Genomic DNA, 24,067 nt, shown 5'->3' with positions numbered 1-24,067 from the left:
TATTTATTTATTTGAGGTAAGCAAGTCTGTTTTAATTGTTTCAGAAACAATTTAACGTAATCTTTTGCTTACGTCCCTTAGCATGAGGAAGCCATTCTGGTCCATTTACTGTACTGGACATAAGTAAATGCTTAAGTTAGAAAATTTCAAATCAATCATTTTGCTTAGCACTTGAAAAGTGTATATATTTAGAGAAAGCTTTTTTTCTCCAGAGCATTCTGTAGTTAATTTATTTATTATTTTTAAATTTTTTTTGAAGAAAAGCAACTTAGGCCCTTATTCAGAAACCTTTCTGGAGTTTAAACATATGCTTTTACTTAGGTTAGCACAAATACTTGCTAAAGGGCTGGCTTATGCATTCAGGTGTAAAGTACCAAACCTTGCTAATACAAACAAAGGTGTGGTTAGTCACTGACAACAAACTCAGATTTTGTACCCCCTGATTATATATATATATATATATATATATATATATATATATATATATATATATATATATATATATATATATATATATATATATATATATATATATATATATATATATATATATATATATATATATATATATATATATATATATATATACATATATACATATATACATACATACATACATAGATATAGATATATATATAGATAGATATAGATAGATATATGTATAGAGATATATATAGATATATATATATATATATATATATATATACATATACATACATACATACATAGATATAGATATATATATAGATAGATATAGATAGATATATGTATAGAGATATATATAGATATATATATATATATATATATATATATGGAGATATATGGATACATATATACAGTACAGAACCCGTTGTCCGGAAAGCCTGAAAACCGGAACGAAATTCGATAAATTTTCCCGCCATTTTTCAAAAAAAAATTTTTTTTCCTAATGAGATTTCAACATTTTTCATTCCTTTTTAAAGATGCTTACCTTACCATCATTTTGGAAATAATCATTAGTGTATTACTTCATCTAGTTTTCTTCTTTTTAAGATTATTTCCAGATATATTTTTTTTTAGTTGGGTTTAACTATAAAAAAACTGATTTTTGTATCGATTCAGAAAACCGGAAAAATCAGTTATCCGGAACAGCGATGGTCCCGATCGTACCGGATAATCGGTTCCCTACTGTATATATATATATATATATATATATATATATATATATATATATATATATATATATATATATAAATGATGTGTGAGACAAAAGGGAACTATTTTGGACTGTTAAATTTAGACTGTGTAAAACTTAATTCATTAATTAGATTTTACATTGAATAGGATTTTACAACTTTAAATCAATGTAAATCGACATTGTAAAAACATTAATTTGATTTGTTTTGAAATTTAACAGCATACGTCACTAAAGTATGTAATATCGATTACACTTAGATGTTTATTGTTTTTGATTAAAGGATATTTGTTTGTTATTTCTTGTTGTTTCATCAATTTACAAAAATAATTAAAAAAATAATAAACCTACAATTATATCAAACTGCAAGAATAATACTCATCCTATTCAATTTTTAGCTAAATAGGATAAAAATTGTTAGTAGTTTTTAGTCCTGTAATTGGCAGGCAAAACTGGGGAGAGGGTATTTAAAAGAGATAAAAATTTATTCTGGAATTCATTTAAAATTTATTCTGGAATTCATTTAAAATTTATTCTGGAATTCATTTAAAATTTATTCTGGAATTCATTTAAAATTATTTTTTGTAAATTTGGTCGAATTTCTAATGCTATAACTGGGGACATGTGCTCTTTCTTGTTCCCCATATGTGATGCCACTGAATGCAAGTAAAATTATACTGAACATATTGTCTGCTTTGAAATGAACATCAAATAGAATAAATTTTAAGAATTGTAAAAAACGATTATTTAATTCTATGCAGGCAATAAATAAAACTACTAAATGATCATTTTTCCTGCACGAAAAGATCTTTTTTTTCCCCAGAAATTTTTTTATAGACTAATAGTACAGTATAAAGTTGTTTTTTTCTCCTTTTAATGTAAACTAAACTCAGTGGTGCGACCGCCCATAGAGGGCCAAGGCCTACTGTGCCCATCTCAGTTTTCTTGACCTTTGGTTTTGGGATGCAGGAGCAGATGTTCCGGTCAGGTGGTCAGTCGAGCGTGGAACCCCCAGTGTTTAGTTCCCAAGCATGTTTGGTACTCATTTATTTACCCACTGAAGGGATAAAAGGCTGAGTTTAACCTTGCCTAGCCCGAGGATCGAACCCAGGACCTATGGCACGAGACCACAAAGCGCTACCACTCGGCCACCGGGCATCTCCTTTTAATGTATAGTTAACATATTTTTCAATCGATTTTTTATTCTATATAAAAATAATGAAACTTTTCTGATTTTTTTTTTAATTCCAGGATTTCTAAAATTATTAGATTTAAGGAAATATTGCTTAAGTATGAGTTCTGTTTACAGTGTTGTTAATATACATTGCACAGTTAAAATTAAAATAAGTGATTTTTCAACAAACTTTTACAAGATGGAAAATGTTATAAAACACATATATCCACCTATTCTAACAAGAAATAGAAGAGTTCAAGAAACTAACAAGAAATAGTTTAACCCACTGGCGGTTAAGGAAATGGGCTAAATTGGGAGAATGTTTCTCCCCTACACACAGTTCCCCTATCAGTTAACATGGGAAAACCGGTTTTGCTATGCAGAGAAGACTGCAGGTTAAAATGCGACTTTTTACGTGCAGAACCGTCAGTGGGTTAAAGAAGCTATTCAATCGAAAAATAATGTTTATAATATTCAGATTATAACTAAAGTAATTTTCAGACAATAAAATGACTTAACTAACATAAAATAACTTAAAATTATATCCAATTCGAAAAATTTACACCCGATACTAAAAATTTTATATCTGGCCCCAAAGTGAAAAATTTCAAATTAATTATCTTTCATAATTTACAAGTTAAGAAGTGTATAGAATCTTTATTGTAATGTCAGCTTTAAATTCAGTCAAGTTTACATTTAAATTACAAACACATTCACAGAGTTTAGACTGTTAAAGGTTAATCCTTTTTTGTTTTCGTCTGATCTACATCCAACAACAACAATTTAATATATTTAATTTGAACTTATTATAATCATTTTTATAAAGCAAATTGTTTTGGATAGGTTATGTTTTATTAATACTTGACATAAAACTTCTGTGATTATAAACTTGTTTTATGAGAGAGTTTTTGTGAGAAATTTATGTTAATTTTTAACCATGGAATTGAACTGTTGTAAAAACAAAAACAATTAACTAATCTAAACTAAAAAAACCATGTGGTTAGATTGGAATAATATTTTAATTTCAAATAAGGAAAAAAAAGAATAAGGTTTAAAGAATTTTATCTAGCTTTTTTCTATAGAATATGCAACAAAAAATGTGCAAATTTTGTGTCCGCAATATTAATTTTTGAATATTGAATATCTCTTAAAATAATAATGCTAATTTAAAACAAACAACAAACATCTGACTTTAGATATTGGTTTAAAGAAAACATGATGTTAAAGAAATTTTTATTAACAGCCCAGTTTGAATAAAATACAGTATAAAATGGCTTTATATTGAAATATAAAAATTTATTGACTGCAATTATTCTCATTTGCTTACAGAAAATATATTAAACACTTATCTAAGGTTTTTTGGGTCACTCTGTATTTGCCATTTGGTACACTTTGTGCAAAAACTACTAAAAGTAACAAATCAAAACATTTTTTCAATAAAAACAATATATTCTACAAGCTAAATATATTTCCATCTCCTCATCCATCTTTTTTTTTTAAAAATTAATGTTCCAAAACATTAAAAATTTAAAAAATGTTAAAATTTTTGTTAAAATAAATTTAGTCTAATTATTTTTTCAAGATGATATATTAAAAATATAATATTTTAAATAAAATACTTTATAATATTGACACTTTTCTTGTACCCATCCTACACTTTATAGGGAAAAAAACACACTAACCTGGAAATGTTAAGATTTTTACCTGGAAAAATCAGGGAAATTTGATACCTGATTTGAGTGGCCACCCTGTTTACGAACAGTGTGAATAAGTTTATTTTAAAATTTTGAAATATTCCAATGTTTTTCTATGACCTGACATTGAATTTTTATGTCTTTATCATAAGTTCTCACTGTAGAATATTCCTACAATATTTCATTAGAGTTTGAAAAACTTATAAGAATGGCAAAATGGCTCAGACCATGAACTGAAACTCAGTGCAAAATATCTGCTTGTTAAAAAACACAATTGTTTGCAGATGTAATCATCCTTCGTGATTGATTTAATGCAGAGTTTAATAACCTAAGATTTGAAAGTTAATGATTGGCTATCCAAAAGAATAATCAAAGTAACAAAATCTATTCAATGAGTCTATTACATACACAAAGTAACAAAAACAAATGTTACAAATTGATTCTCATTCCAAAAGTAAAGGAAGAATCACAAGCATGCTTTGAGGTCATGAAACTAATTTTACTTAAAGAGGACAAATGTTTATGTTACAGGAACTGAAAAGCTTAGTAAGAAATATTTAAGATTCAAATTTTGAAAAGCCCTAATTTTACTATTGTATTTTCAAAAAATTTTATATTCAGATAGTATTCACAACTATGCAATTTGGTTTTATTAACACTCAGTGTTGTAGTTTGGAAAAAATAATTGGTGGAAATCACCTTTCTGTAGGGCATGTGTCATAGTTGACAGATTTTTATTGACTCCGATATCGTTCAGTTTAAATTATTTGGCCAGCTTTAATTATCAAAAGAAAAAATTTATTTTAAAAAAGAGGATTTTCTCCTAATTTGCATTATTTTTTGTCTTTGATGCATTCATCAAAAAGGTTATTGATGAAATAATTGCATAATATAATAAACAAAAAAGTTCAATTAAATGAGTGAGTAAGCAATTTTTCATTAACAGTCAGAAAGTTTTATGCTCTATTTATTGTTTCAACACAATGCTTTGATAGCAAGAAGATAAAAAATGTAAAAATATGTGTGCGCAGAGGCATACAGATATGTTTTGTTAGTGTGTAACACTAAGAAAGGTTTACATTTGTAATAACTTATGTTACTCACTTTAAAACTGTCTTTATTGAAATAAAGATTGAGCGAACTCTATAAGCCTCTTTTTTTATTGCTAGAACATAATTATTTGCCCACAGATTGGTTTCCTTGTTTGCCAGATTATAAAATGTGTAAAACAGAGATATAAAAAAATATCTCATTTAATTTTCACAATTTTACAAACCACATTAAATAAGTTAAAAGCAACTTTATATAAAGATTTTGTTCTCATTAAATACTGGTAAATGCAATTTTAATATTTACTTTAATTACTTATCTTTTCATTTAAATCAAAAATTTTAAATACAATAAGCATTTCCAAAATTGCATTTTTTTACAGGACTATTCTCAATTTTTGTGTTTACAGACAAACCCGAAAATTGCACCAATCAATTTTGAAACTTTACTTGCTTTTCTGAACCTGATTGGTATAATTAGCCTTTCGGTCAACGTAAAAAAATTTATTCTTGAATAAAAAAGAAATTTTTATTTTAGTTCATAAAAAATTTAATAAAAAAGTAAAAAAAAGGAGAATGAACAAGAAACAAATTGGTTTGAAATCTTTTTAAAATATTAATTTTTTTTTACTACAGCAAACCAAAGTTTTCGGGGATCAGCGTTGCCCCCAACTTCAGCTCTGTTAAAAGAAAAATTTAACAAATAAAAAGAAAGTAAGACATAGGAATAATTTTCGTTGGCAGTTGATACAAATGATGGTCTTTTCATAAACTAAGACCATCTAATATTAGTAAATGTGTGCCTTGTAAAATGCAAAATTAGTAGTTTTCATTTTAATTTTGTTGTCTAAATAAATAAGGACTACAAGTTGATTAACTACAACTAAAAAGAATAATCATAATAAATAAATAAATAAATAAAAATAAATAAATAAAATAAATATAAATAAGTAAAAATAATAAATAAATAAAAATAATAAATAAATAAAAATAATAAATAAATAAAAATAATAAATAAAATTGCAATTGCTATCCCATCCTTTAATTTTATTCAAGTATCTGTTTAATTCTTACTGTAAAGTTTAACATTATGTAAATTATTATATAATTAATTTCTTATATAATTAATTTCTTATATAACTGTATTTACAAATAATTTCTTATAGTCCCAATGAAAACATTTATAAGGGGCAATTTTAGTAGCAATTTCAAGGGGCAATTTTAATAATTCTTTTTATATTTTTCATTCTGTTTCAATGACAGAATTTCTGTAGACTTTCGTTTTGTAGTTTGTTTATAATTCAAAATTTTATCCCAAGACAAATGTAAATCAAAGAGGAAATAGTATTTTAAATATTTTTTTCTTTAAAGTCTAATGAGCCACATTTGTCTGTTCTAATAATAGAATAGAATTGTTCTAATAATAGAAAATAATGTCTATATTCAGAATCTTTTGCAGCAACTAAACTAAAAGTTTAGTGTAAAAGCATAAATTTAACCTCTAAAAACTTAATTTTTAATTCTTAAGTTTGTCCCAAAAGTAATTTGCACCAATAGCTTGTAAGATATTGATAATGTATAAGTGAAAATAATTCTAATAAGTATGTTATTTATGAAAGAGGACTTTTTCTGATAAATATATTATTACATAGATGGCTAAAACTATGTGTATTATAAAATAAAAAGTATTACAATGGAGAACTTAGAAGTGGACAAAAGAACTTAATTTGTTAAGTTAAAGTATCAAAGGAGTTAAATTTTTAAATTTATTTATTTCTATTAATTTTAATACCTTATGAAATTTAATACCTTACATTCATTATATAGATTGTTTCATACATGATATAATATTTCTTGCAATTAAATAATTGTTCTTTTGATTTCTGTATTTTCAATTAGAAATTAAAATGTTTTACCATTTCAAAATGGTTTTTGTAATCATGAATAATATTAACTATTAATTATTATTAGCTTATTATTATAACTTATTATTATTAGCCATTATTTACTAATTAATTTATTTTTGCTTTTTGTGTTTAAGTTTATTTAACTTTTCTTTTCAGAGTACCACGTCTAGCTACAAACCACCTAGAAGATATCCCAATCGAGATTCTTTATTAAACAGGCATAGAGATCTAGCACAAGAGAATAAAAGACTTCTTGCCTCCACTGTAACTCGAAACTCATCACTGGCACCTCTACTCAGAGATGGAGCAGGCTTAGGAGGAATCTTAGGAGACATACCGGATTATTACACTGACGGTGGGGAATCAATTTTTACAGGCAAGATTTAATAGATAGTGTTAGCTTGAAAGGACCACATTTTGGTATTGAGCATGTTTTCTAAGCTGCACAGTGCATGTTGCCTGAGGTATTATCATTATCATTTTGAAAATTCTTTTGTTGCATGGTATGTTTTATTTTGATACCTGATTTTTAATACAGTTTTACTGTAATTTCTCTGTGGCAAAATAATGAACCAAATTATCCGCTTAACAGTGATAATGTTTTTATATAGATCTTGCATTGAAAATGTATTTAAATTTTTCTTGAATTCATTTAAATCTGTGGCAAAGCATCATCTTTCAAAACATTTTTGTAATTATTTTTTTGCGAAAGAATTGATATATTAACAAAAATATACATTTCAAATTATACAAGTGCAGATGAACTAAACAAATATAAAAAATGTAAATTACATGAGTTTTCATTTCTTTTCTTTTATCATTTGCATTTAGAAAATGTAAAATGCACTCATTGGAGACATGTTTTCAAGTTCCATAATTGAGGAAGGTAAAAAAGATAACTATATTCAGTAACAGAATTAAACATTGAATAATTCGAAGACTTGTATAAAATAAACTGATTCTCCTAATATTCAATCATAATTTCAGTATATATGTTTTTACCTTTACCCCTTTTAATGATGAGTATTAATTCCAGTAAGCCAGAATTAAATAAAAGTTGTATTGAAATATGAAGAGAGATTAAATTAAACTTAAATACAATATTTTAAGAGTGTTTACTTTAAAATAATATGCAATATAACACTTTCACTAAGCAAAAAATTTGTTTAATTTGATGGTTATTTTAACTAATGTAATTAACATAGGACTTTCCTAAAGTAAAAAATATTATTCAGCTTTCTTTATTGAGTAACACCCTGCACACTTGTTTGAGGTATGTTGGAAGGGTAAGGGGGGTACCACATTTTCTGCTTTTTTTCTTAGATGACAAAGTGTAAATTTTTTCTAGTTTGTGTTAAAATTAATTTCACTAAGGAATAGTTTTCATTTCAATGGGTAAATTAAAGCAATTCTTTTGACTTTATTTGGAAATACTAATTTTCTAATAAATAATATGATTCCAATAAGGGATGCATTCAATTATCTAAAATATGTTATGAAAGAACTATCTGTTTTTAATCAACTGTTTCAAAATAAAGTTACATTTTAGTGCCATATGTATTAATGTAAATATAATAATAATAATTATTTTGTTTTTATTTGATCATGAAGTATAGATACTTATAAATCGTTTTAAGCAGTAAGTTAATTACATATAATGTTGATTTTATATCTCTGGTTATAAAATTATTAGTACATATGCTAAAATATTCTTCCCTAGTTGAATATTTTACCAGCAATATGTCTTTTTTTAGTTACATGATTTTCCAAACATACCTGTTTCTTGATTATGTTTATATTTATCTAAAGCACAGCTGTGGAGTTAATAGTTGAATAGTTGAACTAGTCAATCAATAAAATGTCTCTGAGAGCTTGACTCAGACTTACATTCAATTGAAATTTCCTCCAAATTCTCGGTAAATATTAAAATTTTTTTCCAAGTAAATATTAATTTCAAAGTTATTAATCACAATTAGAGTTAAAGCAGGCGTATACTGGGTCGCTTAGGAGGGCAGGGGACAGTGTAGGAAAAGGGTGCGTGTACAATATTTTAAATACACACAATATCTAAAAAATAATAGCATATAAGCCAACACCTCATCTCTGAACTAGAGAAACACAACTTCACAAAGTTTACCAAATATTATTTCACAGTCAAGGGAGTTTAGTAAGTCCTTCTCACTTTGAATAAGGATTATTGGTTCAAAGTTTTCTTTTTTACTTGTAAATTTTTAGCTAAGCTGAGTTTTAATGTTCTACGTTAGTTTTATTCCTATTGTTTTAAGGAGCAAGTCTCTCCTTTTTATTTAATTTAATGCAATGAACTATATTGTGAAGGTATTTGTAAAGGATATCTGATTTTATTATCTATCTTTAAAAAAAAAGATTTAAATTAAGCTTAGATTAATGGGAAATGATGGAAACATAAGATTAACGGGAAACTTTTCTTTTACTCAACTTAGTCTTTTTTTTTTTTTTATTCTATGCCTTCTCAATATTGTACTGAAATTCATGCAGTTGCTTTAATAAATTGACTCAAAAAGATACTACTGAGCATGGAAATTAAAATATTTTTTAAATTTTGGATCTAATGCATGCTTGTAGATATATTGGATCAATAATAAAAAAGATATTAATTTCAATTTGCCTTAGTATTTTATATTGAGCTTCGATGCTTAAAAAGGCAATTTTTTTCCCTCCTTCAAGCAAAACATTTTTTATTGTGTTACTATTGCATGCTGTTTTAAGCGGGAACATCAATGTGAGATTCTTAAAAGATCAATCTTTTTTTTATTTTTACATTACTCAATGATATTCATATTCTGGAATATTTCCCCAGAGTCTTAATAGAAGCTCATATATATATGACTAAAATACAATATATTTTGTAATGTAATGTAAATGAATAGAATAGGTCTTTGTAAATTTTAATTGACTTTTTTCCTTTAAATAATGTTTTTCTTATTTGCAGACATCTTAACTTCAGCTTTCATTTAATTTGCTTCAATTTTAGCAATATCTACATTGCTAATATAGGTTTCAATATTCTAGAAGGCTTTGATTACATTTATAGTTTTCGATTGTTTAAACAGTTAAGTCAGAAAATGCATCATATGTATTGTTTAAATAATATGCTTTTAGACATTTCTTATTTAACTTTCTGAATTTATGTTCAATTTCTTTCTGATGAAAATCTTTGATCTAGATTTAAATGAATTCATTTTTGTAAAATTAAAACATTACCTGGAGAGCAAAATATCTTATTGTTATGGTCATTTTGAAAATAATTGTTTTTATCCATTTGGTATAGCAATGGAAAATAAAATATATAAATCATAGACATGGTGATAAGTCTGTAATTTAATTTGAGAAGTGAAATGTGATTTTTTTTCATTGAAATTCTTAACTTGTTCAGTAATTTCAAAATAATGATATTTATTTTTATTGTACTTGTTATGTTACAAGTAAATTTAATAAAAAAACAAGCTTTTCTTATTTGGGTAATCACAGTAGCATTCTTTTTATGTAATTCACCACACACTCTATAATATTTTTCAATTATTTTCTAGAGGTAACTGTACAGTTTTTGAATGCTCAAGTAAGAAGTTTGAAAGAAGAATTAGAAACATTAATACGAGAATGTGTTGATAAGGTACTACATGAATTAATATGTTTTAAAATAATAGTGACTAGTTTTCTTGTTTAGGTAGTTTCTTTATATAGATTTATAGAGTGTAGGCCAAATTTTCGATATGAATATAATTTTTTTCAATCTACAAAAAAAAGTAAGTTAAAATTATATGCCATTTTCAAGTAAATGGTGCAGTTATGAATTTTTTTGGAAAAACATTACTTCTTTTGCAAATTTTATTTATATAGTGTAAAACTTTTTAAATTTCTAATGTGATGGTGAAACTATAGTTGTCGTTTGGCATAGCTTGTTAAAAAAGTGCTTGTAACATAAAATTTTAAAATAGTGTTGAACTTTTATAGATTTGTGTGTTGACATAGTGCTTTGAAGACAAATGTTTTAAACAATGTCTTTTATACACTTTTTTGTTACCTCTTGATTAATGAGAGGTTATGGTGCTAATTCAATTTTTAATCGTAGTTACATATTTTTAATAATATTATTAGTAGTTTAATGTGTGCACAATAGAAAAAGGTATCAAATGAAATGCCACAAATTTTTTGAGAATTTCGATTTTCTAAAAATCCTTGTGCTCTATTGTGCCAGATAATACAATTACAGTACAATAATGAAAACAGTATAACAATAAAAAGTATGGTCTTACAGTACAGCTATCGAAAACAATAAAATAAGTTTAGTCATATTTAGAAGAAAATACCAAGATTGATCCTGTTGAAATATTTCAGTATATTGAAGAAATTTATTATTTTTTTCTATTTTTAATACTTTTGGTCTCCATTAAAATTTGTGTTTAGATGATAAATCTCAAACAATTTAATTAATCATTCTTCTTCAAGAATGTCTAAAGAATTGTAAAGCTTTAGTACCAAGCCAAGAAATCTACCAAGAAATTATATGCATTCTGCCAAAATTGTCAGCTACACAGAGATCAAAATTAAACTAAATTTTTTTTAGTTTTAAAGATTTTAGAGTAAAAAGCGTTTTGGAGAAAACATAAAAGAAACTTCTTGAAAAACATATTTCTCTGTAACTGAATTCTAATTTCTTTGGTGCAGAATCTGGGGCTAATGTGCATAGATTCATTAATTCTTTTGGCACAAACTATAATATTTTGTTTTGTTAGTGCAAGCTAAAGTATTTAGTTTTATCAGTGCAAATTATAGTGTTCAAAAGTGCATGTTTTTTTAATTACTGTTAATGCAAAATCACCAGATAAATTTTAGTTGTCATAAAATATGTATGTTTTAACCTTTGTAAAAATGTTTAGTAAAAATTTATTGGGTGATCAAAATGATTTAAAACATTTCTTTTGTTTAATATTGCATTTTTTAACACGGTAGTTTTTGCTTTATTTTCTACTTACATTATCTTGATAGGTTATTTGATATTAAACAATTTTACCTGGTGAAATACAGGTAATTTATACAGCTGTAATTTATTGAGTTTACAAAATATTGAGTCAAATCTTTCTGAAAAAGCATACCAATTATTATTTTTGATTTTCTCTAAATCTTTCTGATAAAAACTTAGTTTTGAGGAATAAGCTGTATTCATATATCAAGTTAACAGAAGGTTTTATGCATGTAATTGTCAGAAAAAATTGAGGTATGCCTCTTTGTACGCTGAACTATTATTATTAAAATATAACATGTTTACTGTTAATAATATTTATTTAAAAAGTTTACTAATTGAATCATTGTTCATAGTAGATAATTTGTCTTAAATATTATTTTCTGTTAATTATCAGTGTTAATTTTATTGTGATTCAAGGATGAAATGATATTATTGCTGGAACAACGATTGAAAGAAACTGAAATTGACAGAACAAAACTTCAGAGGGAAAACTCTAACAAAGAACAACAAATTGAAAAATTACAGAAAACTTTAGATGAAACAAAAGAAAAATGTGATAGAATAAAAAAGGAGCTAAGTTTTGTTAATAAGGTAATGTAAATAGATGATAATAGGTAATATTAAACATATTTTAATGTTCAATAATTTTAGTGTCTTAGAACTTGTGATATTTGTTGCATCTCATATTTGACTCAATTGTTTTATTTCTAAATCTAACTTCATTAATTAATTTAAAAATTTATTTTAATTGGAATTTTGTATGTATTCAGATACAAAATATGCACACACAGTTCACATACATGCAGCTGTTTCTATTTAAATTTCATTTGCTTTGAATGTAAATTTCATCATAATGTCTCTAAAAATTATTAAACTTTTTTAATTATTATACAATTTCATGAAGATTGAAACATTTTTAATACACCTAATATGAATCTTTTAAATAATGAAGATGTTAAAATATTACAGATTTGTTATATTTCGAAATCTGTTACAGTCTCAATAAAACTTTAAATATATTTTTTTTAAAAAGTCTATTATCAAAATTTTCATGTAGTCATATGTGGGTTAAGTTATGTGTGGGATAATACATCTTTTCGAAAATGATTTTGAGGTAGCAATTGTTCAGTGTCACCTTTAATTTCTCCGGAATTGCAGAAATTGCTCATCTGTCATGCAATTTACTTTCCTACTGATACTATTTTCTTTTTGCTTCTTTTTTGGAGTGTTTTAAAGTTAAAGTTTTAAATTAATATAAAATTATAGGTTATGCCCACATTGCTACCTCAATTGAGGCTATAAAAATTTGTATCTCTAGAATATAGCCACATTTATGGCAAAAAAAGGATCAAAAATTTTCTTAGAAAAATACAACTATGCAATGAAGAAAAGGTTGTTCTGATGGCGCATTTGGTTAAGGTGTCACACTGCTGGTTAGAGAGTTTGGGATAGTGAGCTTAATCCTGACAGCAGACTAAACAATCAGCATTTATACACAGCAAGGTGCTTGTTAAATCTATTGTGGCTAAAAGTCCTTTGGTTGGTTATGGTGTGGATGTTTAGATAAATGGATACCTTCTCACGCACTGTCCCTGTCGTCTGACCAGAATCAAAATTGAATGACATTCCTACCACAGGTTATGTTTGATCTTATAAGACAGAGTCTAAAAACGGGTCTAGGTGCTTAGCCATGGTTGGATGATGTGCAACAAAAAAAGGAGGCAAATTATTTGAGCATAATTATTTCCATACATAATTCCAACCTGTCTCTATAAAATAAAAGTTTTAGTAACATCTTAAAAAATAAACTTAATATGCTGATCGTTGTTATTTCTCTCTAATATTTTTGAATAGCAAAGCACAACTAAATTTTATATTCTTAGCATTTTTTCACATACTTTGATAATCTAATCTCTTATAGATTAGGACATGAAGTTCCCTCTTGCTTTTTTAATTCATTAATTTGATCTTATAATTCTTTGGGCTCTAACTTATATAGTCCTATTCTAGGTTATGTTTGATATTGTAAAAGCTAGTAACACTGGTAACTGGTAGGAGCTAGTAGCTCATAACACTTAAACATTAGCTTTCTTCTAAGTATTTTTAATTACAATTGGTGCAATTAACTTAATCAAATAATGTCCAATTTTAAATTATATTATTAATTTATTTACGGATTAATCTAAATTTATTACATAAGTTCCTTTAATTTATGAAATAAGTACTGTTTTTTATTCATTATGATTTCTATGTTATTTGTATTTTCAACAATGTATTGTTAACCAAATAATATCAATTTAATACAATAGATGATCTATATAATACAATTTTCTATAAATGGAAGCAACTTTACAAGCTCTAAAACAAATCTAAATTCATAAAATTGTTAGATCTTTTTTTTTAATGTCCTTGATAATAAAATTTTTTTCTGGATATAATAAATCTATAAGGGGATATCTTTCTGGTTTAGAGTATTTTTATTTAAAAATTGTTTTAAGGTATTAATATTAATCTTTGCCAGATATATGTTTGCGTGTTTCATAGCTGAATTTAATGATACGTGAAATTATCTATATCCAGGGTATCTGCTCACCTGGAAAGTCATGAAAAATCGTTTGGAAAGTCATGGATTTAGGTCGCCAAAAATTCCAATTTTTAAAATGAAATTCAAAATATCTGAATTTGTAGCAAAATCCCCATTCATAGTCTTATTTTATTAAAATATAAAATGTTTTTATCATGCTCTTTTTCAAAAAATGAAAGAAAAAACATCATTACTTGAGCAAATTATCTTTTAAACTTCTATGATTTCAGAATTTTTGTTATTGTTTATTTATTTATTTTTATTTTATCAATTTAAAGTTCTAGCTGAAGCAAGCCAGTCATTGGCTAATTTTTTTAAATTCTGTAATAAGAACAGAAAAATCAAGAGTCTATCTTTCCTTTTCTATGAACAAGAAAAGTATAGAAATATAATTCTGTAGAAAAAAAAATGCCTGAATAGCCCCAACAACACTTTTTCTGCGAACAAAAATAAGTTATGAATCATTATGCAGTGTAAGATTAATTAAAAAACTGAATTTATTGCAAAATTTTCTTTTAACAAATTATTTATATTAGGAAACTGATATCCTGAAACAAGGCCAGCGGCAGGCAGCATCATTAAAATCCAGTTTAGAGGCAAAGCTTACTCGTGCTTCTGAAGAAAACGAAAGAAATAAAAATGAAATTCGTCAATTGAAACAAGCTAATAAGGTAATTGTATTTTTCTATTATTATGTAAAATCCTTTTTAGTATGAATTACTTTTTCTTTTGTGCTGCATGGGCTGCTCTCATTTATGTGGTTTCATAGACATCTAGATATGAGGTTTTATAGATATTTTTATTGTAAGAACAAGCAAAGATAAAACTTGAATATAAAATTGTTTAATATGCTAAATAACTAAATTTTTAAATCTGTTTGAAAATATTACAGTACCTAATTTGATGCTATTTTAGTGTTGTATTTTTTTAGCAAAGTGTCTTCTGATATTTTTGCCCATTTTTTAAATTTTTTTTTGCTGAATGTATTTTTCAGCTTGCTATATAACTTTAGTCGAGCATTGACATTGAGTTTTTGTGCATGCAGATATGAAGGCTTAGTGAGGACTTCAATTTTCTTTAGTTTAGTTACAAAGCAAATTAAATATTTTTTACAAGAATATTACTTATATTATTGAAGTGCTTAAATTAATACCATGATAAATTGAAAATTACTAAAATCTTAGAAATTGAAATTTTCTTCTGAGTATCATAAAAATAAAAAAAAACATTTTCTTGAAATGTCCCTGTTTTGTTATTTATTCCTTATAGCTATAAAGTATTGTATAATTTTCAATGTAAAAATTAAAGTAGTATTTAAGGCTACTTAGATTAAAATTTTAAAAAAGGAAAGCAGTCAAAACTTATGAACTTTATGAATCAAATAAGGAATATTAAAGCACAGTAGTCAATTTTTAAACTAAAATAAAATAAAATAAGATTAACCAAAATTTCAATCTACCAGAAAAGATTCCTCTTTATATTCCATACATTTTAGCCCTTTCATTGTTTTTTTTAGCATACTTCTTTATAGTTTATAAATAAAAAATCGCTTTCTAGGATTTAAAAGCATTGACCCATTGTGCTGTAGAGTAATGCAAATTTAAATTTTTTATAGACACTGAAATAAAAATTACTTTTTTAATATTGTTTACTTTTTATTGAAATATGAATATTTTAAGTACTGAGAAAATAATTATCTTTAGTAGATTATCTAATTTGTCTATTGCTAATATGTTTTCAAAATAGATGTATACAGGGTGCGTTTTGAAAGTAATGCGCACGATTTTATTGTGACGTGACTATCAATCGCAGCGCACTCAGATTGGTCTAAAAATGTGGTGGGGGATTTGTCCTTCCAAATACGCCTGGTCTCAGGTCGCTCTGAGTAGTAGGAGCGGTAGGACGTGTCTTTGCGCGAAGTCTTTTTTTCGATCGAGTCACAGCGTGATGGAGTGTTCGCTGGAAAGCGATAAAGTTTTGTGTGCGGTTTGGGAAGAATGCGACGGAAACTCATCACATGCTTCAACGCTCCTTTAAGGTGAAATGCATTTCGAGATCTCAGTGTGGAAGGTGGCACAAGGCCTTCAAGGAAGTTCGGGAGAAGGTCACCGACGAGCCTCATTCTGGACGCCCAACAAGAGGCCAAACAGATGAAAACGTCCAGCGTGTGCGTGAAGTTTTGAAGTCAGATCGTCGGTTAAGCATTCAGGCAATCACCGACACCCTGAACTTGTCAAAATGTGTGGTACATGGGATTGTGATGGAGGATTTGCAAATCAGAAAGGTCTGTGCAAAGCTTGTGCCGAAGGTGTTGATGGAGGAGCAAAAACTACCTGACCCAAAGTAAGACCCCCTTGGTGCCCCTGCCTTCCTATTGCCCTCACTTGGCACCGTGTGACTTTTTTTTGTTCCTTTGACTGAAAAGAGAGCTGAAGGGAAGGCACTGGGAGTCGGTGGAGAACATCCAAGCTCATGTTACAAGGTTCCTGAGAGGCATTCCTGTCGAGGATTATTTCATCAAAAAACTTTATTCATCAAAAAAACAGCACATTTCTATCAGCTGTTTTAACTCTATATTAATTGCATGGACTTTATATTAATTGCATTTATAACTTTGCAACTATTTATGAGTAAGACTAGGAAGTAGGAAATAACAGTATAATTACATTTTTAGAAAGTGGTTCACTGTGATTTACTTTTCCTTAAATAAAATTTGTCTTGTACATTGCACCATATAAGTTTAACAGTACAATATACAACTCATATGTTTTGTGAATTATTAGATTATACATTTATAAGATTAATGTAATTAACTTGTCATTTAGGTATTTTTCAGTTACTTTCTCTTTGTGTGATACCACTTAAAATGTTGTGATTGACAAAGCATATTATTTATTTTATTTACAATAAACTGTTACGGTTATTTTTTTATTTTGACTATTTTTACTTACGTTTTCTAGAGGTTTGTTAAAAACTGTGTGGTTGTACATTTCATTAAGTTCTCAAATGTCTGATTATTGCCACTAGTTATTATAATTTTAAAAAAAATTACACAAATCGCGATAACTCTCCCAAAAATAAGCCCATCACAAATATGTTTTCAAATATGAGTTGATAAGTAAAACTGCAATATGTAGAATTGTAGTGCTGCAATGAAATGACGTAATTTTTAATGAACATAAAAATTTATGTCTGAATGCAAGCCTGCAAATTTTGCATTATTTTTAAAAATTAGAAATTTGAGATAGTCAATCTGTAACGATGACCTCAAGGGATCATTTGTGTGAAGAATTGTGATGGAGATCTAGTGCAAGAATAAAGGTAGGACAAAGTCAGAAGTGACCAGAGGGCTAAATGTGAATCTTTCTGTGGTTCCTAGTCTGTGGAAAAAATTTCTAACCTCAGGTTCGGCTTCCATAAGGTTCACCCAAGGATGGCCGAATATTACAACGAGCACTGATTACTGATATTTATTATGTTTACGAAGAAATATAAGCACAACTCTGAGTCTGCTCAAATCCTCCCTTAGTGCAGCCATCTAAAGATTGGTGTCAATGTCTACTATATGAAAAGGCGTCACAAATGCAGTTTTTTGCTGGGCAACTAGCCATTTGCGTGCCACTCTCGTCTTGCCATAAAAGGCAATTTATGAGGTGGCCACAACAAGTCCACTGCACATCTGACCAATTGAAGGCTGTTCTCTTCACAGATAAGTCCAGGTTTAGCCTCCAAAGTGATGGTAGGCATTGCTTGATTTGTAAAGAATCTGGAACCTAATATCATCCATCAAACATCTGTGTAAAAGATGCATACCAAGGAGGTGGTATCTCTTTGAGTAGACATACAGACCTGCATCTTATACCAAATGGAACTGTGAATGTTTACGTGCATAGAAATGACAAGCTTGATGTTTGTCTGCCTTTATGCTGGAACAATGGGTGATGATTTTGTGCTACAGTACAATATTGGGATGCTGTACATGGCTCACATCATGAATTATTATCTTCCGCAACAAACAAGTCAGTACATGGAGTGGCTAGCTCTATCACTGGACTTGAATTCTATCAAGCATGCTTGGGATGCTTTGGGAAGATGTGCATCTGCTCTCTATCCTCAGCCCCTTGTCGCACTTGCAATCGCTTTGCAAGAACAATGTCTGGCACTTCCATCGGCACTGGTGAACAGCAAATTGCAAGCATCGCACATTACATTATGTGCTGTTTTGCTGCTAGAGGTGATCATACTCCATACTGAAGATACTTTTTCTATTTCAAACTGACGCATCTGATTTATTCATTTCATACATATACTAATTGCTGTAACACAATTGTCTGGTTAATACTTTTATGTTATTTTATACGTTATTACATGCACTATAATGTGTACCAGTTTTATTAAATTCTATGTGTAACTTTTTGAGTCATTGTCATTTTCAGGATTTTTTCTTAATTTGTGATAACCAGTGTATCTTGTTTTTGTTTTGTCTTTTTTTCACATAAGCATAGTGAATGAACCAAATAATTTTTGAAGTGTTTCTTTGTTTACGCAAAATTATTTTATTCTTTGTAGTAAGAAATATTTATATTTATTTACTCATATTAAAGGAAGCCCAAGAAAATTATCAAAGGAAGATGGAGGAGTTGTCTACAGAAAACAGAAGAATTGACAAGCAAAATTCTGAATTACATAATGCTATTAAAAAGCAAATGCAACTTATTAATAATTTGAAACGACAAAAGGTAAAATTTCTATAATTATGTTCTTAAAGACTTTTTAGACTATATATGTTAAAACATTGTTAAATTTCATGATATTATATAATATTTTTTAAAATATGTCGGAATTTTATTTTTAAGAAAAGCTGCATTTATATAGATTGGTTTGTAAGGTGAAAGTTTAATTTCTAAGAAGTGTTGAACTGAGTTAGTTTCTCTACCTAATGCATTAAACACAAGAATTTTTTTTTCTTTTTAAAAAACTTATATTTTTATGTATAAACCGCATATGATTTTTTTTAAATGTTCAACAAGGACTGTAAGTTAGTCTTAATTTCACAAATTTTTTTGGAAAGGTTTCTATCTTAATAAATAGAGAAATGACTAATGAATAAATTGATAATTATAATTTTTTCAAATTGAGAAATTTCTGAACTTTTGACTATAGTTCTTTTCCATTCAGTCTTTCTTGATATTTTTAAACTAACTTATCAATGCAGACTTAATTTTTGGTTCTTACAAATAATATAAATTTTTATCAGGTTATATTATTACCAGCCATAATTATGTTCTTACAAATGTGTGTCTATGTTTTTAACAATCACTACAGGACTTTTATAGAGATATTAAGATACTCATTAAGGAAAAATAAGGAAGCAAAATTTTTTATATTAAGACTCAGTGATTTGTAAATTAATTTGTAGCGATAATTTTATATAGGGTTTATCAAAAGTTTTAGAAAAACATTGATGAAATCAATGCACCATGAACATTATCATCAGCTTTTTGTTATTATAAAGATCTTACTTGTAATAACAAATATCCCTAAGAGTTCTTCAAAAACATTTTATTAAAAAGTTCTCTCTTATAATTATAATTGGATGTTCCCTATGGGATACAGCTTATAATCTTTGTAAAAGCTGTTGTTCCTTTGACAAATGTGTCTGATTTATTATTCTTGCTATTAAACAAATAAATTTGAATTCAATAATTATTTTTGTTTTATTTCCAAAAAAGCCATCTGATTTTCATAAAAATTAACACTTGATGAAAATGTTTGGCATTCCTTGCATTGTTTCAAACACTTTTTCTATAAGAGTATTTAATCTCTTGCTATCTTTTTCTACTAGATGCTTTCCATAATTTATAAATGCAAGTTTGAACGTTTAAATTATAAAAGAGCCATATAAAAATATCAAGTTTGCAGTTGTGCATTAAATTCAGTGGAGAATTCATTTGTGAAATAATTTATAGTTAAAATGAAATTTTAGCAGTTCTGTTGTTTTAGAATATTTAAAAGCTTTTTTTTCTTAAATTAAAGATATCCCAAATAATCTTTTTTCTGTCAGAAAATCTTGACACATTTACAGGTGTTGGGCAGAGATTCTCTCCTGTCTTCGTTTTAATATTGTACTTGATCGTGATTCAAACATCAATTGCAGTGGTCACATTTTTACTAGATCAGTACAACTACTTGCATATGCTGATGATATTGATGTAATTGCTTGATCCCTTCCTGCCCTGAAAGAGGTATTTCTTGCCCTTAAGGTGGCTACAGGACAAATGAACTTAGTCATAAATGTAGAGAAAACAAAATATATGTTATTCTCAAGAAACAGAGTCCCAGACCCGTATCTTGAAATAGATTCTTATAGATGCTGCTTTTAAACTCACTGGGACAAGAAAGCGGGGAAGGCCGCGGTTGAGATGGGCTAACTTGGTGGAGTCTGATTTTCTTGCAATTAATAAAAAGAATTGGAGATCAAAGATAAATCAGAAGTCACTGTGGAGAAATTTTCATAGGAAGGCATTGGCCCACTTTGGGTTATCTGGCCAACTTTGATGATGGTGAAATACTCTTTTAGTAATTTTAATGAAGGAAGTAAAATATAAGAATATATAAATAAGAATACAAAAATGCACGAAGTAAGCCTGCTAAGCTATTTTGCTTATTGATATAGTAAAACTACTTTCATTTTATCTTTTAAAGCTGCTGCAGATTCACATGGCAAAGAGAGATTTTTAATGGCACATTTAAAATAGTAACAACAAAATTAATCTGCCATTTTTTTCTGCTGGTTGTTAGATTTAATTTGTATTTTACAGATGCATGTTGAAGCTGCTACAGCTGTGCAGTTTTCAGAAGATGAATTTATGAAAGCCCTTGATCGAGGTACCTGAGGTATAGCAAATTTAAAAAAAAAATAACAATGTAGAAAGTTTGTTTATACCTGGATATTATATGAGTGCCTTCTTTGTATGTGTGTATCCCTTTATAATTGTTTCTTCTCATGTTATGAAAATGAATATATGTTCAAATATAGTTATGGGCTTTAGTTTGTATATAACAAAATCTATACATAAATACAGATATCCGTTATATTTTATAAGATAGTATTCTTAATATATATGAAAAATCCTGCAATATGATGTATATATTTTCACTTATGATTCTTGTGTGTAAAACAATTATTTAACTGAAAAAATAGTGCATTACTTACATGAACCTGAGTTTGAGAAAAACTAAACCAAATTACTAAAATTTCGGCAAAATTTTCTTTACATCTCCTGCAATTCTGAAGCTTTAAAATTGAAGTGAAAGAAAAAAATATATTTTAAAAATTTTCCTATGTTTTTTGTGATTTTTTATTACAAATTATCTCTATAAGGAAAGAATAGCTCATTTACCATGTGGTTTTTAGTATTATGTGTTGTTTTATTTTTTTAAATTACTTTAGTTAACCAAATCTTGTATGAGTTTACTTGTCTGTTAAAGAAGTTATTTTTACGATATTTTTCTTTATATTTTTAAATCAAATAGAGATAATTTTTCTAAACATGTTCATTTTTAAAATTTATTTTTCCTAATATCTTTGAAATGATTGTAGTTTGAAAATCTCTTTTTTTTTAAGAAATCACATCTTGTTTACGATGCACTGCACCAGTTCAGTGTTTCTCAATTTTTTTTACTAGCAGCATACTTTATTTTTATGTGACATATGTCATTTTAACATTTTAATTATAAAAAAGTACTATTTTTAATTGTTTAATGGTTTTTCTTTACCTTATTTGTTTGTAAAGAAATATACTCAAATTATGTATTTTGTATAATTGTAATGTATGTTAAACAGTCTAATTAAATATGTGCATTAATATAGCTATATGCAATTTTTAAACTAGTGATAATAATTATAGAAAAATACCATATGTAAATATATCTTATATACAATAATTAAGTATAACTATTCAATTTTAAGTTATGAATTATATAATTGAAAAAATTCCAACGTAGGGTTTAAAATAATCCAGATTATGTTAATTTAATGCTGGTTAGGATAATAGAATGATTTTCAAATTTGTGGCATTTTTTAGACTGATTGATTTAAAAATAATCATTGTTGGTGATTAATATGGATTATTGAATATGACTTACACATGTAATAATGGTCAGCATCAATGTTGAATTAAAATGTAGACCGGTGGGAATTTCATAGGTCATCATTAAAACGAAAAATACATGAACAGTTAACAGACCAGATAATTTTACGTAATTTTTATTTACAACTATGTGTAATCATTTTTGGTTTAAGACATTAGTAAGCTTAAGTATGGTACACTGACTTACTTTGTATATGACAAGCAGTTAATAAAGCTTCATTAATTAACTTTAAAAAAAGTAGTAACAAATCCAGACAACATAAAAAAAATGCTCACCTTTTTAAAAATCCCAAAAAATATTTACAAATAATCTTTCAGCTCAGGAGTGTCTTTCAAAATGATTATTTTTACATACTGAACCGTGACAGCCTTGTTAAAAAGTTGCTGCAGCATCTGAGTAATCTCTGGTAACAGACCTGATACTTCTCTTGGACAACACAAAACAATATGAACAAAAAAAACTTGTAAAGAAATTCAAAGATATCTTCTAGATTTATTATAAAAGGAATTTTTTGAAATTCATAATTACTTTGAAGTTATTTTACATGTTGGAAAATGAAAAATCAATTTGACTTAGTCGGTTTGGGCAGCCAATTTTCTAGGATTGCTCTTACAAAGGAAGTATAAATCTGAAAAATTTCTATTGAAATTGAATCAAGTTTAAATTAAAGAGCATGGTCGAAAATATATGATGGGATAAAAATATGTCAATATTCTTCAAAGTTTTAACTTATTGAATAGTAAAAAAAGTGTTCCTGACTAAACATTTCAGTCATCCGACTCATACCTGAAAGATCGCTGGTTCTATCCCAGTTGATGTTAATTTTTTATTTTCATTTCTTCATACTGAAAGATGTGTTTTTTTTAAATTTAAGCCATAGATATTAAAAAAAGATACTCATTTAATTTAGTAACTATTTAAAAAAAATTTTATTAATTTTAATTGGCATCTTATTCTTATAAACTAAATAGGAATTTTCTCTTCCACTTGAATAATTTATTGTTTTGAATAACAAAGTTTTTTCCATTAAAAAAAAAAATCAAATATTTCATAAAATTTAGAATTTTTTTCATAAATTTTTATTTATATTAAAAAAAAATAAATATTTTTGGCTAAGAAAACTTATTTTATTAAAAAAGTAGTTTTCTAATAATAAATTTAAGCTAATAAATTAGGCTAATTCATAATTTTTTTAAAAAAGAAATCATGTAGTCCAATTCAAAAAGTAAAATTAAACATTTTTAATTTAAGAAAGTGAAAATTTGTCATGAAAATATATAGATTTTAAGTCTGTAATTCAAAATAATAAAACAATATCACATTTTT

The 24,067-nt window shown here is 26.9% G+C and overlaps 1 protein-coding gene across 6 annotated transcripts in view; it reads left to right on the top strand.

The window, feature by feature from the left end:
• Nucleotides 1-23,780, top strand: part of LOC107455527 (testis-expressed protein 9) — an 83,466-nt gene extending 59,686 nt beyond the window's left edge. For 4 of the 6 annotated variants that reach the window (XM_071188375.2, XM_016073128.4, XM_016073126.5 and 1 more), the window contains 6 exons: nt 7,155-7,353; nt 10,568-10,650; nt 12,421-12,594; nt 15,124-15,258; nt 19,192-19,326; nt 21,409-23,027. In XM_071188375.2, coding sequence (XP_071044476.1) covers nt 7,155-7,353; nt 10,568-10,650; nt 12,421-12,594; nt 15,124-15,258; nt 19,192-19,326; nt 21,409-21,483 — 801 coding nt within the window. In that variant the 3' untranslated portion in view covers nt 21,484-23,027. Of the gene's footprint in view, nt 1-7,154; nt 7,354-10,567; nt 10,651-12,420; nt 12,595-15,123; nt 15,259-19,191; nt 19,327-21,408 lie in introns of all 6 variants that reach the window. The other 2 variants (XM_087156165.1, XM_016073127.4) reach the window with 1 other exon arrangement.
• The last annotated feature ends 287 nt before the right edge of the window (nt 23,781-24,067 follow it).

The sequence above is a fragment of the Parasteatoda tepidariorum genome, chromosome 12 (assembly GCF_982258835.1).
Source record: "Parasteatoda tepidariorum strain Cologne lab strain chromosome 12, Ptep-v5.0, whole genome shotgun sequence".
NCBI classification, from domain to species: domain Eukaryota; kingdom Metazoa; phylum Arthropoda; class Arachnida; order Araneae; family Theridiidae; genus Parasteatoda; species Parasteatoda tepidariorum.
The sequence above is the reverse complement of the archived record's forward strand: the minus strand, read 5'-3'. Positions and strand labels throughout refer to the sequence as shown.